Below are 20124 nucleotides of genomic sequence, written 5' to 3'. Positions count from 1 at the left end.
ATAGATAGCTTTTCCATGCGGGAAATCCCAGAAACTGAATTTCTATTGAAGTCTCTCTCATTGCAATCATTAAGTCACGACTTAGTTATTCCTCGGCTGCTTTAATATGCAAAATAAACTTAAAAACACAATTTATTTAAAAAGAAAGATGTTATGTAAATTAGGACGAAATAATTAATCAATCTTTTGTTGTTCATCATTAAACGAAGACAGTTAATGGCTGCATGAGGGTAATCACCCATTGTTGTTACAATTATTTTAGTAAAAACGTAAGAGTTTGAATAGAATAGAGTTAAGATCGAGAGGACATTATACTACACGATGTATAAATAAAGTGAAAAGAGAGTTTGTGAGATTAAATCAGATTGACTTGCTGATGCTGGTATTAAATTAATGTTGATCGGCAAGCTCCGGTTTAACTTATCGTATTTAGTTTTACAAAAGGCCTAAATATTCCCAGTCCTATAGGGGAATTCAAATTATTAATAACGAGGATTTTCGTTCTGGCAATTGAGAATAAAGGGCCCGCATTAAAAATATTTTTAACTTCATGCTGTGAAAATTGAAAATTTTCAAAAAAAGGAAGTTATTGGTTTCGGTCGGATTTTCAAAAATCGAGTTTTTATCAGATTTAGATGTTTTGAAGTTCTAGGAAATTATTTTGACCATTTTCAGATGGACGTCCGTGCGTGTGTGCAATCGAAAAGATTCACTGAGACTTAAAACTGATTAGATTTTGGAGTCGATCGGTCGAGTAGTTTACAATTCATACAAAAAATTGGAAAAAGGATTTTTTTAAAGTTTTTGTTGCATAACTCGTAAGTCACTTGACCGATCTGTTTTTCAGTTTGATCAAATATAAGTTTCAAAAAGCTCTTTCGATTGCAGCAAATCACGTGCAAATCGGTCGGTTTGTTCTAAAGATATCGTTGGACAAAAATTACTTTTTCTACGATTCTGAATGAAGCTGACAATTGTAAATTTTTTGAACTTTAGAATAAATGAAAAAAATGGAAGTAGAGTAAAAATTAAAAAATGCTTATTCAGGTAAATGCAAAATGCGCACGCGCATTTTTTTCAATTTATTTATTTACTTATTTCAAATTTATAAATTTTCTTATGTCTGCTACACTCATGATCCTGGAGCTAGTAGACAATTAACAATTTTCGGTTTTTTTTTTCAACAAATTAATTAAAAAAAAAACTTAACTAAAAATATGCACATGTAGAAAATTAAAAAAGTTATAAGTGCAATTTTTTGAAACTTTTTTTTTTTTTGGTCCCACCGTTTTTGAGCTGAAAAATTTACAAATAATGACGTTTTTAAACTCTGGTCTACAGGGTCAACTGTTTTTTTTTTTTTTTTTATTAAAATTATGAAAAGATCGGTCAGTTTTGTTGAGTTATAAATAATGAAAGCAATAATTTGAGTTATAAAAATAAACGAGTTAGGCAAAAATTGATTATTGTTAAAAAAAATAAAAAAAAATGTTAAGGATCGATTTTGCTGAAGCGAGATTTTCCTCGAACGGTCCATTGTTTGGTCGTTAATCGTTCATAGCGAATGAAATTTTAACGGCCGGCAGTTAACCTTAACGAACGAACAACGCAACATATATTGGAAGAGTGCTGCAAGCCTTCTAGCAACATTACTCGTCCGTCCGTCCGTCCGTCCTTCTTCTCCGCGACCTCCTCAGCCTCCACCCTCTTCTTCTCCACCCCCTTAACCTCCTACTTGTCCCCGTGGTCGTTGAGTAAAATACTCCATTCTGTTATATCGATTTGTTTCATTTTTCATCAACTACAATCTCGTTTTTTTTTAATACTTAATTTAATTAAAAGTTACGATAACGATTTTCTCAAATGATAGGCCGGAATGGAATGAAAATTTTTTACATCTTGGATTAGAAGAATTTTATGAGGTGTAAAGTATTGGAAAATTAGGAAGTGATGATTTTTTTTATTGAAAATAATTTAAAGCTTTTGAGAAAAGTTGTGTAATTTTGGAGATTGGAAAATTATTGGTAGTTATTCGTGAGGATTTTAAAAATTGGGGGTTTATTGGTCATGTGGGTTTGTAGGGGATTTAATTAGCTACGAAAAAGCCCAGTGTTGAGTCTGTAAGCTCGAGGGTTTGTTAGTTATTGAGTGCAACTTTATTTTTTATTTAAATTCCTCTCAAATCACTCGTCACTTCTAAACTTTGAACATTGCATTTAAAAGTTGCATGGCTATTTTTTAGATAATTGCGCGGGCTACAAAAAAGCTCGGGGATGAATAGATAAATTAAAAATATAAAAAGTTATGGGGGTTTGTAAAATAATGTCAGAACAATAATTTAAATATTTATTCCGATAATTAAATGACCGACAAAAGCTCAATGATTTATAAGGCCGCTAATAATAATGCAATTAAAAAATATTTAAAAAGAATAGTGGGGTAAGATGGTACTCGTAAAATGTAAATGAGAACAACTAAAAATGTGTTGAGGGAATTATTTTATTTGTCACCTGACACAAATGTCACCCAGCTCGCGGTTTATTATTAATATTTAATAAACTTTATTTAACAATTACAAATTCCTTATTAAGGATATTCTCCAAAATCCCTCCCTACTTTAACACAAGAAAAAAAATCCAAGCGTGACTTTAATGAAATTTTTTTTCAATCAATAAATTAATTTTTAAAAAATTAAGTGACTTTTAAAAAAAATGTCAATGTGTCTCTCCCAAAACAGATCATAGATTATTTAACGTTCTTTCAAATAATTCCACGATTTTACTATCGATATCCGGTAATTAAACCCCGAGGCTTGTAAGACATTTTTCTAAATATTTATCTATAAAAATAGCTAAATATCCTTTCAAATTTTCTTACCAAATTACCCTTCAATAAACCCATAAAGTCTCGATTAATTCACGAAAAAAATTCTAGATTTTTTTCAAAAGTTCCTTTTTCGTTTTTTCCAAAATTTTATCTCTATAATTTTTAGATACAAGCCTCAATTCGCAATCTCTCCTAATTCCTATATCAAAATTTTTCAAAAGCTCACTATTTTTTTTCTGATCATTTTTCTTTACATAATTTATTATAAATATTACAGACAAAAATAAAATATATCCAATATATATGTAAAATAAAATAAGAAATTGAAATTATTCGTTGGATTTTAGTCGTGTCGTTTACATTATTTTCGCCTTTGAATATTAATGTGCATATACTAAAAGTGACGGTGATGGTATTGTCGGAGGGTGGTGATGGTAATGGTGGTTGTAGTGGTGATAGTATTGGTAGTGATGTGGACAAGTAAAAGCGTTATGGCATAAAGAGAGAAGTTATAAAGAAAATAAGAAATAATAACAACCGCGTATAATACTCTTTCTTGAGTCTTAACGTTATTCTATTGTTTGCAAATCAGCTCTATTGTTTTCTTCTCATATGTATATATATATATACACACATATATATGTTTATATAAATGTAGGTATGTTTTAGAGCGGTAACGTGGCCTGCAGCGCCCCCATGGCGCTCCTGGCGCCCCCCTTTTATTCCTACAAACCGATTCCACTTCATCATTTTTCTTTCTCTTCCTTGTCTGCAAGACTCTTGACTTGCCACTCTTCCTTTTGTTATTTTTTTCCGCATTTATTTTTACATTTTTTTTTATTTATTATTCTTTGTATTCCATGGCTATTCAATTCATATTTTTTTACTTTTATTACTTATTCTTTTTTTTTGCATTATTAATGTTTTAATGTAAAGAAAAGTACATTTTTTCGTGATATTAATCACATTAATGTCTCTGAAAATGATCGGTTTTATTCGGAAGTTATCGGTACTAGTCGGAAATAGTTGACCTTCTTCGGAAGTATTCGGAAATAGTCGAACATTGTCGGAAATTAATGATTTCAGTGAAATATTCCGAGAAATACTCGAAAATTTATTGAAAATCGTTGGAAATTTTGTTATCCAGTTTGAAATAGGCGCGAAATTGTTGGTTTTAATGGAAAAAAGGTTCAATCTAGTCAGAAATTATTGAAAAAAGTTTTAACCGATCAAATTAAGACGCGAAATTTTTGGAATAAAGCCACGCATGGAAAGAAATGGCGCATGCGCTAATTTTCATCATTTGTTTTCTCATATCAAAAAAGTACGACTTTCTTCCTTCCAAACAGGACAGGAAATTTTCGGTGCAGATATGGTAATAAATTTTTTCCGCAAGTGAAGTTTAATGTTAGCGGTCGTTGAAAAGTATTCAAACTCATTCAGTTTCTTTTGAAGTTGTCGGAAAATGATTAAGTATTGATGAAAATAGTTTAAATTAGTGATGGATAGTTCGAAAGCAGCTGTATGTACTTGGAAATAGCTGAGAATATTTGGAAAACCCTTTGGTTTCATTGAAAATTATGAAATAAGCAGAAAAATTATGAAAATTAAGTAGTATCTTTGACAAAAAGTATTTTTTCGACGGAAATTACTGAAAATCATTGAAAATTTATGAATTATAGTTTGAAATCGTCAGAAAATAATGAAATATCGATAAAAATGATTGAAATTGGGCAATTACAGTTCGAAAAAAGCTTCGTATAGTTGAAAACTGTTAGAAATCATCGAAATTAGCTTACTATCATTAGAATTCTTTGGAAAATGATCAAAAACAGTACGAAATTTTTGAAAAAAGGTGAAATTGCTCAATGAGGAAAAAATTGTTTTGCGGAATAGTTGAAAAAATTCCGTCATAGCTGGAAATAATTAAAAATAGTCCAAAATTAGCAGAATAACTTTGAATTCGGGCTTAGAAATTTTCCCATAGATCGGCCGATGCCTGGCTTGCAATGATTGGCCAATAAATGGCTAAATATACTGGCCCGTGCATGGTGAATCATTGGCAGCCATCTCTTTGCTTATAAAAACTGCGCGAAATTAACCGCCGTTCATTGGCCAACGGTTTGATCGAGTGCTCTTGATACCAAGCTTTGGCCGATGATTGATTGCCATGCTTCGCATACCGTTAACATCCGATAATTAGCCGATCTTCGGCCGATGTTTGAAAATTGGCAGCCATTCACGACTCAGTAATGGACCGATTCTTTTTTTTTTGTACGGGATGAGTAATAGTAAAAAATAATGCAGAAAAAAATATTAAAATTAATGAAATAAATTTACTTTCAAGTACATGATTGTCACAATAATATTTGGTCTTATTTCAATATAAAATAATTAATTTAAATTATTAAATAACATAAAAAGTGTCATAAGAAGAGACAATGACATAAAATGTCTTAATTCATTCCGTTGACGACTTTAAGGCTTCGGAAATCGTAGAATTATATTTTAGAATAATTTCTACATACATTTATATGGTTTCTTGACCCTTTTTATTCACCAAAAAAGAAAAAAAAACTAAATAAGTAACAACAAAATGGAAATTTTCAAAGAACATCTTTATTATAAATAGAATTTCCAGAATTTTTTACTTTTTTTCAATTGAGTTCGTCAACCTAGATGACCTATAACTTGCAATTAGCGTAAAATCTAAATTCAAATTAATTCGAGAGCCCAGCCAAGTCTAGTGGCAACTATTCGAAGACGACTATTGTAAAGGAGGGAAAATTTAAATAGTAAATTGTAAATGGGGAAATGAGTGAGTAAGTGAATAAATAGGAAAGAAATAAAGATGGATGTTGATGTTGATGTTGATGTGTTGTATATATGGATATAAAGTTAAAGAGTCCCCAAGCTATAGCCGGAAGCTCGTTTGAATATTCGATGTCATTGCACGCTCGAAGGCAAGGTCACTGATCCTCTTTACTCTCTGGTCTCTGATATATGCGACAGTCTATAATGTGTACATCGTATGTCTTTTCAGTATTTAGTGTCTTCTTTAGTCTTCACTTGTAACCAACTCTGTTTTGTATATTTTTTAAACGTTTTATGGAAACCGGAAATTACTATTCATTTACGAGTGTGTATTTTTGTTCTTTAATAATTATAAGCTTGTAATTCATTTTTGTTTTTATAATTATTACGTTTCATTGCTTCTAATTAAAATATCTATGGAACTATTGAGTTTATGTCAAAAGTCAATGAGACCTTTTTTGTAGAAAATTTAATTTTCTATCAAATTTGTCATGTACATTTTTCACGTATCTCTGATAGTTTCGCCAGAATTTTTATTTAAAAATAAAATATGTGAGAATCTTATAAATTGATCAAGTTACGAAATTTAATCACAGAATTTAAATATCTACGAAATTATTGAGTTTATGTCAAAAGTCAATGAGACCTTTTTTGTAGAAAATTTAATTTCCTACAAAATTAGTCTCATATAATTTTACCGTATCTCTGATAGTTTCCTCAGAATTTTGAATTGAAGAAAAAAAAAATTTGTAGATTTTTTGTACTCTAAATTTCGGATTCAAAATATTTGAAATATGAATTCTGGCTAAAATATCAGAGATACAAAAAGAATATATGAGAGCAAATTTGTAGAGAATTCAATTTCATATAAAAAAGTTATCCATAAATTTTCACCTAAATTTGATTGTTTCCGATCAGCATCAATGTGAACATAAAGTCGCAGAATAATAAAAAATTTTAAGTATAATTTTTTTTTTTTTTTAGGTACCAATTGCAAGTCTAGCAGCAATGAAAGTTGAAACAGACCCTAAAGTTTCCGGTAAGTGTTAAAAAAAATTTTATTGCTTAAAAAAAAAAAAAAAAAAAAAAAATGTATTTCTGAAAAACGTTTTTCTGCAATGGTAAAAATGTGAGGGAGAGTTGAATGACAAATAATGATGAGAGCTTTGGGGCCTGATCCCCCTTTATTGGAATATCCGCCCACTGTTAGAGAATTATGAATATAAAGTTAAATAATAATTGTCGCGGAAGTCGGATGTGTACAAAAATAAAAGGGCTTAGACGTCTATGTTTTTCAAATACCAAAACTTTTATGCCCAAATTAATTATTATTATAAATAAGTAGGAAGTATTTAATTTTTATTTTTAACCAACTAATTGAGTTTAATTGGGTTTTTGTCTATTTTCAAAGAATTTTAAGCGGTAGCTTTATACATACATACTTTTTTTTTTAATTAGAGTATGACGTTCGGTGATAATTTAAGTAGTCATTATTTTTGGAAAAAATATTTTTTAATCAACAGTTTTTTGAAATTTTTCTTTAGTATTTTTTTCTGGGCTTTCGGTTTCTTATAATTAGAGATTTTTTTTTGTAAAAATTTTAAGGGTGGGAATGAGAATTTTCAAATTTTGAGTAAAATGACTTCTTAGAAAAATTTATTTTAAATTTGAACTAAGAGTGATTTTTTTTAAATTTGCCAATAGAACGCGAGCCTCATTATTTGTAATTTAATTTTCAGGTAAGAAAAAATTTTTTTATTCAAATTTCTGCTTTCATCTTGTAGACTATTAAATTTTGCGTAAAATGACCTATAGTTAAAATATAATTCGTTCAGGAGTCAAATAAAACTTCTTCTTATGAAAATTTGATCTGTCGGACAAATTTCAAAATTTTCTTTTTACGTTTTATGAAAATTTAAGAAAAATTCTCAGCTCAATCGAATGTAAATTTCGAGTAAAATGACCTACGCGGCCGACCTATGAGTTATTCATCTTCGATTTTGAGAAACGGAAAATAAAAATTTTTTCTCAAAAGACTTTTTTTTTTGGATTTTACTCAAGTAATTGAGTGCTTTTTTGTTTATTTTATTAAGAAAGAAAATTTTGTCTAATATCTAAGATAACATCGAATTCGACCAAAGTATTCGCTCGAGAATAAGTCTGAAATTTTCTTAGGATCTCTGTCTAAAATTTCCATACCGGAATCTATATGAGTTCCCATAGATTCTCATAGATTTCTATGATGAATCAAGCCAGATTTCTATGGATTCCTACAAGATTCCATAGATTATCATCTGGTCTCCTACTTAGTTACTGACATAGAAAAATTTTCCCATGGATTTCCATAAAAATCTCAATAATCTCCATCGACTTACACAGGAATCATTAGATTTCCATAATGAATTCAGTCAGATTTCCATGGATTTCATGATTTTCCATCTGTGTTCTTTAGAGTGACTCATACAGAAATTTTTCCATGATTTCCCTCAGGATTTCATATTTTTCTCCATGGATAGGAATCGGGTTTCGCAGTTTTTCATCTAGATTCTCATCAACATTTTTCCCATGCATTACCATTCCATACTTCCCTCCATGAATTCCTATAGAAATTCATGGATTTCTATGATGCATTCAGCCGGTTTTCCATGGATTCCTATAGGATTTAATGGTTTTCCACCTGGATTCCTACCTCAACTTATTAACGGAAAATTTTCCTAATGGATTCCTTGAGGATTTCCCACTTTTACCCATAGATTTCTATGGAAATCAATAGATTTCTATGGAAATCAATAGATTTCCATGATGCATTCAACCGGATTTCCATAGACTCCTATAGGATTTTATGGTTTTTCACCTGGTTTCCTACCTCGACATTAATAGAAAATTTTTCCCATGGATTCCTTAAGAATATCCCACTTTCCTCCATTAATTTCTATAGAAATCAATGGATTTCCATGATGCATTCAACAAGATTTCTATGGGTTTCTATAGAATGTTATGGTTTTCCACCTGGATTCCTACCTCGACATTAACCGAAAATTTTTCCCATAGATTCCTCAAGAATTTCCCACTTTCCCCATGGATTTCAATAGAAATCAATGGATTCCCTTGATAATTTCAAGAGAATTTCTATGGATTCCTACAGGATTCCATAAATTTTCTTCTGGATTTTTATCTCGACATCGACATAGAAAATTTTTTCCATAGATTTCCACAGAATTCTATACTTTTCTCTATGAATTTCTGCAGGAATCACAAAATTTCCATGTTTCCAGTCAATCCATGAATTCTCATCCAAATTTTTTAAACCGCTATAAAAAAAAAATATATATACAAAATTTAAAACCCACGAATTTTACGAACTTTCTCAAAACAAGACACTAAATCTTATAAAACTCTCGTCATAAAACTTTCCTTAGACAGATTTCGATAGGAAATCCATATAAAAATAAAAAATAAAACATAACGAATAATATCCCTCGATTAAAATAAATAATTTTACTTGAATTAAATGAATAATAACTGGCAATACATCACAATTTAGGCTAAAGATTCCCACAATTTAACTTACAAACACTTAAAAAGTATTGTGATAATAAAAAGGGGTGTCCGAGAGGGCCCAGAGACGTCGCGGGACGTAATTATGGTAAAAAAAAAAAACGAAATCTTAATAATATAAAAAGAATGACAAGTTTGGTTAATATGAATATGTATATATGTATTAATAATAATAATAATAATAATAATAATAATAAAGAGAGCACATGCGTATTAGTAATGTAGTAAAGAGAGTAAAGACATATAGATATGAAAAAAAAATGAAATTAAATAGGATTGTCGTGGAGTGAATAAGAGTGAGATGGCGAGAGTGAGGCCAGCAATCAAAGCTGATTAAGCCCACAACTGGGGAATCTGTGGGGCCAGTGTCTCACGCCAATCTCACCCAATCAGCCGTTTCGACGGGGAGATTTAAAAAATAGAATGCCTACTGTCAATTGTCCCATTATTTAAATAAATCGAATAAATGGACAAAGTGGCCAATTAGAGTAGTTGCTGAGTTTGTGTGTTGCTTATGTTGGAATTACTTTAAACGTATTATATTCTCTTTTTACGTTTTGGCCCTCTTCACTTATTTTCTCTCTATACCTTTTACTTTCAGCTCTTACTCTCTTGTAAAAGTATTCATAATAACAACAATCGTAATCATAATCAATTAGCTTTCATTATTTTTATTTCTATTAGTATTGTTTTTTTTTTGCGCACCTCGAGCGCGAAGCTGAACGGTTTTTATTCCGACTATTTTACTCACAAAAGTAATTCTACACTTTTTTAATTACACAGATAGGTAAAATTGTATACTAGCATAGAGAGAATTTATTAAGGAACGATTTGAACCTAATATTGAGTCGATTCGTTATTTATTAGTAGGGCCGGGATTTTTGTGACAATTCAAAAATAACAGTTAATAATTATTGGTGTGAAATTTTTGATATTACGGGGAAAATATTGGTCTTATTAAAAAAGTTTTCGAACAAAAGTTGTAGGAAATTTAATTTTATAAAAAAAATGTCTCTTATAAATTTTTCTTAGGACTAATAAGAAAGCCGTAATTTCACAATTAGAATTTTCATGGTTATCCAAATTTTGAATCATTCATTATGAATCTTAATTTTTGAATTACGATGAAAATATTGATCGTATAAAAAAAGTTTTCAAACAAAAATTAAAGGAAATTTAATTTTCTAAAAAAAATATCTCTTATAATTTTTTCTTAGGACTAATAAGAAAGCCGTAATTTCAAAATTAGAATTTTCATAGTTAACCAAATTTTGAGTCATTCATTATGAATCTTAATTTTTGAATTACGGTGAAAATATTGGTCATATACGAAAATCATAAGAGACATTTTTTTTATAAAATTAAATTTCCTACAACTTTTGTTCGAAAACTTTTTTGATAAAACTAATATTTTCGCCGTAATATCAAAAATTTCCATCAACTACTGGCGGCAGCACTAGCGTAACAGTATAGGTTTGAAAAATGTTAATAAAAAAATATTAAACTGAAAATAATAAATAAAAAAATCAAATTGATAATTTATAAGTTAATAAAAATTCATAATGAAAAAAAATCAATTAATATTATAAAATAAAAGTAATGATTAAAAATAAATTGAGCGATTGAGGTTTGCACTTTTGGAATTTCCACCATTTTTTTTTAAAATCATTGTCACTTTTTTTTTACAAGGACTCCTATAATAATATCCTAGAATTTTTTATTTATTATTATCATTATTAATGACGCAGACTAATTTGTCAAAAAAATTATTAATTAAATTTTGTCATTTTAATCTCTGATAAAAAAAATTTTACTGGAAATTTTCAATTAAAAAATGACTAAATCGGAAAGTGAATTTGGATATACGATTAAAGGTTCAAATTTAATAATTAATCGGATAAAAAATTAAATGTCATTAATAAAAAAAATTTTTGAAAAATAGTTATAAGGACACAGAAATTTTTTTATAAATTGGAATTGACCCGATAATTACAGTAGCGGTTATAAAAATTCATTAGAAATAAATTAAAGCTTAAAACAATTTAATTTATTAAAGCTAACAAACACAAATGACACATCAATGACGAAATAATTATAAAAGAGGACAGAATTGACAGTTACGTCTTTTAATAAACATTTTTTTTTCTTCAACTATTTTTTTATATACACTAATTACCCTCGCCAGATTACTTTGGCTATCCGACAAAAATTGTAACCTTATAATTTACATATTAATATTTATGATACAATAAATTAATTAATCATCAACTCAACATATTCTTATTCTAATTATATATTCTTATTTAAAAATAAGTAAGTAAATTTTTTCATAATAATAATAATAATAATAAAATGTTCTGTATACATTTGGCCGCAATCCCAAATTTTATCGAGGCATCACTAAATAAATACAGGTTTTAAAACTAAACATTAATTCGGTCATGAAAAACTAGAACAATTAACACTTCATTATATATATATACATATATATAAGAGTCACCTTAAAAAAAAATTCTAATGAGTTTCGAGGACACAACATCTAAAACAATTTGCCAATAGTTTCTTTCCTGATCTCTAATGATCGGGGCCGATTATCTAGCCAATTCACGTCAACTATATATATGTATATATATGACTGTCGTTCAATTGATGAAAATAAAAAAATCAATTAATTAATTGCCAAATTTAAATTATTTTTAAAACCTTATGTAAGTTAATTATTTAAAAATAAACTACACTGTAAAATGAGCGGTGTTAATAGTGAACTCATTTTAACTCCGCCCGGTGTTAAAATGAAATTACACCAGTGTAGGAGGCGTAATTTGGTGGTGTTAAAATACCGGTGTAAAAGCGGGGTAAACTGCATTCGCTTAGAGTATTAGCTTTGGGAAGCTTATAAAACGCAAAAAATATCTTGACACACACACACGCACAAACACACACGCACACACATGCACACACACGCACACGCATTCACACATTCTCAAACTAAAATATTTTAACACCGGTAAAGAATATTTACACCGGCGGCGGCGTTATTTTTACACCTCTTTCGGGGTTAAAATTTACCCGTATGAAAAAAGAATATATGGTTAAAATATATAAAATTATATATGGTTGCAACAAAAAAATATATGATACATTATATTGTATATTATAAAAAAATCATCTAGAGATTTTGGCCGATTTAATATAAAATTATATACAGTAGTAAATATATGTATTCCATATATGTAACTTATATGTTTTATATATTAAGTTATATATACATTTACATTTACCTTATAATATATTGAATTGATATATTTCGTTTCATATTCAAAAAATATAAAATTCTTATATGAAATGCAATATATGGTAGCATATAATTTATATTATATATGGCACCATATATTTTCTTTGTTATATTTAAGCATATATTTTATTTGGTGTATGTATATGTATATGGGTATATATATTCGCATCAAATTAACGAATTTTGAAAATTTTAACTGCAATTTAAAGAGTATATTAAAATTTAGATCTGATTTAATTGGAGTTGGTCATACGAATAAGAAACTTTTTTTTTCCATACACAATATAAATATATGTGTTTATATATGATCAGAATATATTTTTCGTATATGATAGAAATATATATTTTTATGCATAATAAAAATATGGTTTTCATATATGACAAGAATATATATTTTCATATATGATAAAAATGTATTTTTTGTATATGATTGACATATATATTTTATATATGCTAAACATATACGGACTCGTATATGATGAATATTATATTTTTTAATATAAAAAAAAATATATCAGAAAATATAGTTAAATTCGCCACATATATTTTCTGATATTTATCATATATTTTTACATATATTTTGACCATATATATGATCTTCATACGGGTAACACCGCCAATTTTAACACTTACCCCGGTGATTTTTTACAGTGTAACATATATTTTTATTTTAAAAGTGATATTGATTTTTTTTGAGCTTTGAAAGAAGTAATAAGAGTGTAGAATGTGGAGGGGAATGAGAGAAAAAAGAGAGTGAGGGTGATGCAAGAATATTTATAAGTGTATGAAAGGCGTTAATTGTTACGCCACGAAATGAATGAAACTTGAGAAACTTTAAAGGGCTTTAAAAAGGGTCCGTTATCATAAAGAACGCATCTCTAGCATGTAGATCCAACGTAATTCTTGATGCCACTTCTGACAATCACATAACAGTTGCGCGTTTACTGGCTCGGTATTTTGTAAAGCAGTTTTTCGTGATTTTCATAAAAAATCCCTCTTATGAAAATTAACAGATAAAGAAAATTTTTGAGGTTTTCTCTGACCCGCGGTCAGTAGAAAAATAAATTACAATTTTTGTAAAAATTGATAATTTTCAAATTTTTTTTTTATCAAACAGGATGTAATTTTTAAATTATTGATTTTAAAAAAAATCTGTTTTTAAATTTGACTCGACCTTCAAATGATAAAAAAATTATAAAAATAAAATCTAATTTCTTTTTAAAAAAAATATTTCTCCCTTCTTTTAAAAAAGAAAAAAACTAGAAATTTATTCTCACCAAATCTATTATTCCCGGCTTCTAAATCATTGAATTCCACGTAAAATGACCTACGATAACTCGAATAAATCCACAGAAATAAATAATAAAAATAATATTTTTAATTAAAAAATTCTATAAATTTTTAAAAATCCCAGACACAATGGAATGGTAGAGTTAATAAATTAAAGCAAAAAAATTTCATAAAAATAAAAATAAGGTATACCATTAAAAACACATATATATATATATATATATATATATATACATATACATATATATATTAGGATGCAAAAACAACTGATTAGAAATTTTATATTTGAAATTTATTATCGCCCTGTCTGGAGAATTGAGAACTGGCTAAACCTTAGTCGGTCTTTATTCATATATATATATTTATATATACATATATATGTATGTTAGCTCGTGAAGTAAAAGGACTGCTTCTCGCGCCGGCAGCCTAATTTATCGTTCTTCAACTTTTTATTAATTTCGGCCATTCGTGAATCGGCTTTAGGCCAACGGCTTGATGGGTTAGTCGGCCTCCACTCTCTTAAAACGCATTAACGAACTAAAATACAAATACAAACGTATCATATACATATATATATATATATATATATACATATATACACATATAGTCAAGCTAAAGTCGACCAACTTTTGTTGGGGTGACCGAAACTGCTGTAAGAGATTTTAGGGCGACCTTTTAGTCCTTCGTCTATTGCAGCAGCTTCTGCTCCTGGTCCTGGTCCAGCTTTAGCTCCAGCCTCAGCCCATGCTCTTATTCCTCAAGTCTTTTATTTTCCCAAAGACTTTTGCTACCCCCGGTTACGCCGCTCTTAAGAATGCGGGCACTAATTTTTCGCTTGTGAATTTCGTCCACGGATCAGAGTCCACTCCGATCTGGACAACAAATTCCTATACTTGAATCTTTCTTCTCTACTAAAAATAACTCTTTTTACTATAAATACTAATATATATATATATATATTACATCCATTAACTTCTTTACTTTATTTTTAAAAATTTTTTTCTGTAATTTTCTAATTAATTTTATTTTTTTTTGTGTGAAAAAAAAATGACTTTGAATACGTCATCTAATTGCGTAAATAAAATCGAGAGAATAAATCAGTGATAATGCCATTACGCAAATAGGTATTAATAGTAACGGTAATAGAATATAAAAAAATAAAAATATATTATAATCAATCAATCATTTTCATCGTTCCCAATAAAATGGCCTTCGGTCTTATTATTGTTCTACAAAATTTTCCATTAATTGTTTTTTACGCCTCCCAGAACTTTTCCTCGCTTTTTACTTGAGTAATTACATAATTTTAGCTCGGCTTGGTTATAAATAAGAGTGTGTGTGATATAAATATTTGATATAATGAGGTGCGGTATGTAATAATTTGATAGAGAGATTTTTATTTGAACGAAAAAGTTTTTTTTTAATTAATAGATAATCAGTGTTCATTTTATTTTATTTATGTTACGGTAAATAAGAACAGGTGGACAAATAATAATTACTTGGTAACATATTGTCTATTTATTGAGACGAGTTTGATAAATTTGTATTAGTTAATTATCTAGATGTGAGGATTGATGGAAAAGTAATTTTAATAAGGTATTAATTCTGGTGACAATGGGTGCTTTGAATATTCATTTTTAATCTTTTTCGGAAATTCACGGTTACTTTTTTTGTTGCTGGTAAATTGTTTCGCGGGATCTGTATATTGATTTTAAAAATAATAATAATTTGGTAAGTTAACGAATAAATAAAATATTAAATGATCAATAAATAAATATTTATTTGTCGAGCCAACAAAAACCTTTTGTTTGTTATTTATTATTTTATTTGTTTAGCTTTCAATATCTTCAGCAAGTTGCTATTATTTTTTTCCACGCACACTAAATACGATAGACGATTTTTAAAAATAATAATGACAGCTCGAAGAAATTAATCGATAAGCTCAAGCTTTTAAATGCAAATTTCTGTTGTTTTTGAGCTTCTTAACTTTTAAAGCACAAAGTTTACAAGGATTTTTTTATTTTTCTCAAAAATCCGCAGATTTGTAAATAAGATTTTTAAAAAAACTTGAAAAAAAGCTAAAAAAAGATTTTTTATCGCCAAAACGTCAAGCCTCCGCTGCATAATTACTTTCTTAAATAATTAATTTATAGAATTTAAGATGATTAATTTCGATCCTTTAAGATTACGCTCCATAAAATTGTTTGTAACATAAATATTCAAATATTAAGGGGGCGGCCTATTAGCCGATTTCTGATTAACTTTAGATGCCAGCAAATTTGTTGGCCGTGTTCATGAACTTTGTCGAGCTAATCCGAGAAAATAAAATAATTTTGTTATTTATTAAATATCCAGACTAATTAAACTCTTTATTTTATTTCCAAAATCTATGAAAATATAATTAACAAAGTGTTTATTTACTCGACCGATAATTTAAAAGTTGCCCAGTTATTAAACACTGGGTGATTATTTCTGCTGGTGTTCAAACGTTATTATAAACTGGACTGTTTAGTTCTGTCCTAAACCTCTTTGACGTCTAAGATTGTTGATAATATTCAATAATTAATTATTTAGTTGTCGTGTAATTAATAAATAATATCAACACATCTCAACAGACATATATATCTATGCAAAAATAATTGTCATAAATAAATAATTAAAATACATGTATATTAGGGTGGCTCAAAAAAACCGACTATTTTTTTTTTTTCCATCTCGCATGAAAATTTGTTGGTTTACGATGTTTTAAGAAGCCTCTCCACAAATCAGCTCGATAAAAAATTTTTAAGAGGTCGCTCACGAATTTTGAAAATATCAAAAATGATCGAAATTCGGATTTTTATTTAAAAATTTTTTTTTTTCTCGTGGCAGCAATAGTTTATATTTGTAAAATCATGACTATGCTGAAAATTTCAGCCCAAAATTTAAATATTTAAACGGCGCTCAAGAATTTCGAATATTAACTGATAATATGTAACTAATAGTTTGAATTAGTTTTTAAACTCAATTATTGTCATTCCACTTAAATATAACTTTTGCATACCCAAAAATATAAAGGACAGTCTTAAACAATAAAATTTGGTAAGTTTTGAATAAGCGAAAAAACCTACAAATTGGATTAAAAAATAAAAAAGTATGTAAATAACTTATTATTTCTATTTCTCAGGTTATATTTTCATTCATTGTCATGCAAATTGATGGTGAAAAAATCGAGAAGCTTTATTATTAATATTTAAGGGTCGCTCAAAAACGTCAAAAAGACAGCACTCGAAAACATTCAAAATTCTTGAGCGCCGTTTAAATATTAAAATTTTGGGCTGAAATTTTCAGCATAGTCATGATTTTACAAATATAAACTATTGCTGCCACGAGAAAAAAAAAAATTTTTAAATAAAAATCCGAATTTCGATCATTTTTGATATTTTCAAAATTCGTGAGCGACCTCTTAAAAAATTTTTATCGAGCTGATTTGTGGAGAAGCTTCTTAAAACATCGTAAACCAACAAATTTTCATGCGAGATGGAAAAAAAAAAAATAGTCGGTTTTTTTGAGCCACCCTAATGTATATAGATAAATATATTTGTCTGTCCAACCACTGGGACAGTCTAATTAAACAGACCCATCTTTCTAAATCTTTAATCACCAGACAATTTTATTCCCACAACTTCTATATATTTTTCCCATTATTTATAAGAAACCAACTTTGATCCTTTAGAAAAAAATACAAACACTTGCTTTCAATAAAATAGAGCATTCACCAGAGAAAGTCGCGGTTCGAATCCACATCGTCTATTTTTTTCTCAAAAAAAAATTAGCTCGACTTTTAAACAAATTCACCCACTCGTAGAGTTACGTATAAAAAATAAAAAACAGGATACAAGAAACTTGACCTCGCTTTCCATCATTCTGTAGCATCTTCACATAAAATATTCTTATTCATTCTTATTACTTTTCAAACGTAATCTCCATGGTTTAAATGCATTTAACCTTCGCTCCCATACATCATTTGCTGCCGTAATTCGAGTAGAAATCTCCTTACTCAAACTCTTTAACACACTTACTAATTATTTATGTAAAAATAATGAAAGTAATAAATTCCTCATATTTTACTCACCCGCATTTAATCAAACATAATATGAATTTATGTAACACAGATATCAAATTTTCGTTTCTCTTTCTTCTTTTTGCTACTAAAAAGTATGTATTAAAAATAAATATTATATATTTAATAATAACACATTGCAGGATAAAAGAAATTTAGTCCTGGTACTCGACCCCCTGGTCGCTTTATTTGAATTTGTCAAAAAGGGTTCGCGTCTGTTTATTTTCAAGGATGTCGAAGGGTTGAAATTTTTAAAATAAAAAGGGATAAAATAATATGGCTAAAAAATATATATATATATATATACATATATGTAATAATAAAAGAGAAAGAAGAATGGGTGGAGTATCTAAACTTGTAGCCAACTAAGGCACCCTGGCGTCGACAATTTTTACTTTTATTATTTTTTTTTTATGTTGTAAGAAAAAAAAAATAATCACAAATGGATACTATATATATACGGAGTTGAAACTTTAGAGTATAGAATTTAGATGAATGATTTCAGAAGGGGGTGGATGTCGCAAGTTTATTGGGGTTTTTTTTTATAGGGTAAAAAGTATTAAGAGAAAATTTGTAGGGGTGATTAAAATTTGAGAGTAAAATGACAAAAATCCCCTTTTAGTTATTTTATAAATTCTTTTATTATTATTTCTTTGGGGGCTGAGGTAATTATGATGCACGTGCCATGTTTTCTGTAATATGAATTAATTTAGAGATTAATTTTAGTTGTAAATTTAAGATTATTTAGTACGATCATTATTCTAAGGAGGATTCAGGTTAAAAATTTATTTAATTACTATTTTTTAGCATAAAAATATAAAATGTTCTTCAGTTATTTTTTCGAATTCTAAACAAGTTGTACTTTTTGAAAAGGATTAAATTTGATCTGTTATAAATAATGGGAAAAATATATAACAGTTGTGGGGACGAAAATGTCTGGTGATTAAGGATTTGTAAAGATGGATCTGTTTAATTAGACTGTCCCAGTGGTTGGACAGACAAATATATTTATATATATACATGAATTTTAATTATTTATTTATGACAATTATATTTTTGTTGTATATATATGTCTGTTGAGATGTGTTGATATTATTTATTAATTACACGAAAGCTGAATGAATAATTATTGAATATTATCAACAATCTTAGACGTCGAAGAGGTTTAGGACAGAACTAAACAGTCCAGTTTATAATAACGTATAAATACCAGCAGAAATAATCGCCCAGTGTTTAATAACTGGGCAACTTTTAAATTATCGGTCGGAGTAAATAAACACTTTGTTAATTATATTTTCATAGGTTCCGAAAATAAAATAAAGAGTTTAATTAGTCTGGATATTTAATAAATAACAAAATTATTGTATTTTCTCGGATTAGCTCGACAAAGTTCATGAACACGGCCAACAAATTTGCTGGCATCTAAAGTTAATCAGAAATCGGTTAATAGGCCACCCCCTTAATATTTGAATATTTATGTTACAAACAATTTTATGGACCGTAATCTTAAAGGATCGAAATTAATCATCTGAAATTCTATAAATTAATTATTTAAGAAAGTAATTATGCAGCGGAGGTTTGACGTTTTGGCGATAAAAAATCTTCTTTTTGCTTTTTTTCAAGTTTTTTTAAAAATCTTATTTACAAATCTGCGGATTTTTGAGAAAAATAATAAAGTCCTTGTAAACTTTGTGCTTTAAAAGTTAAGAAGCTCAAGAACAACAGAAATTTGCATTTAAAAGCTTGAGCTTATCGATTAATTTCTTCGAGCTGTCATTAATATTTTTAAAAATCGTCTATCGTATTTAGTGTGCGTGGAAAAAAATAATAGCAACTTGCTGAAGATATTGAAAGCTAAACAAATAAAATAATAAATAACAAACAAAAGGTTTTTGTTGGCTCGACAAATAAATATTTATTTATTCATCATTTAATATTTTATTTATTCGTTAACTTACCAAATTATTATTATTTTTAAAATCAATATACAGATCCCGCGAAACAATTTATCAGCAACAAAAAAAGTAACCGTGAATTTCCGAAAAAGATTAAAAATGAATATTTAAAGCGTCCCATTGTCACCAGAATTAATACCTTATTAAAATTATTTTTTCATCAATCCTCACATCTAGATAATTAACTAATTCAAATTTATCAAACTCGTTTCAATAAATAGACAATATGTCAACAAGTAATTATTATTCATCCATCTGTTCCCATAAATTCCTTCCAAATACTT

The 20124-nt window shown here is 28.2% G+C and overlaps 1 protein-coding gene across 3 annotated transcripts in view; it reads left to right on the top strand.

Annotated features, from left to right (window-relative positions):
* Nucleotides 1-20124, top strand: part of LOC130664708 (uncharacterized) — a 94744-nt gene that overhangs the window by 61864 nt on the left and 12756 nt on the right. For all 3 annotated transcript variants that reach the window (XM_057464770.1, XM_057464767.1, XM_057464768.1), the window contains exon 6: nt 6625-6679. In XM_057464770.1, the coding sequence (XP_057320753.1) occupies nt 6625-6679 (55 nt within the window). The remainder of the gene's footprint in view (nt 1-6624; nt 6680-20124) is intronic.

The sequence above is a fragment of the Microplitis mediator genome, chromosome 3, assembly GCF_029852145.1.
Source record: "Microplitis mediator isolate UGA2020A chromosome 3, iyMicMedi2.1, whole genome shotgun sequence".
Classification (NCBI taxonomy): Eukaryota; Metazoa; Arthropoda; class Insecta; order Hymenoptera; family Braconidae; genus Microplitis; species Microplitis mediator.
Note: the sequence above shows the minus strand (reverse complement) of the source record. Positions and strands in the feature narration are given on the sequence as shown.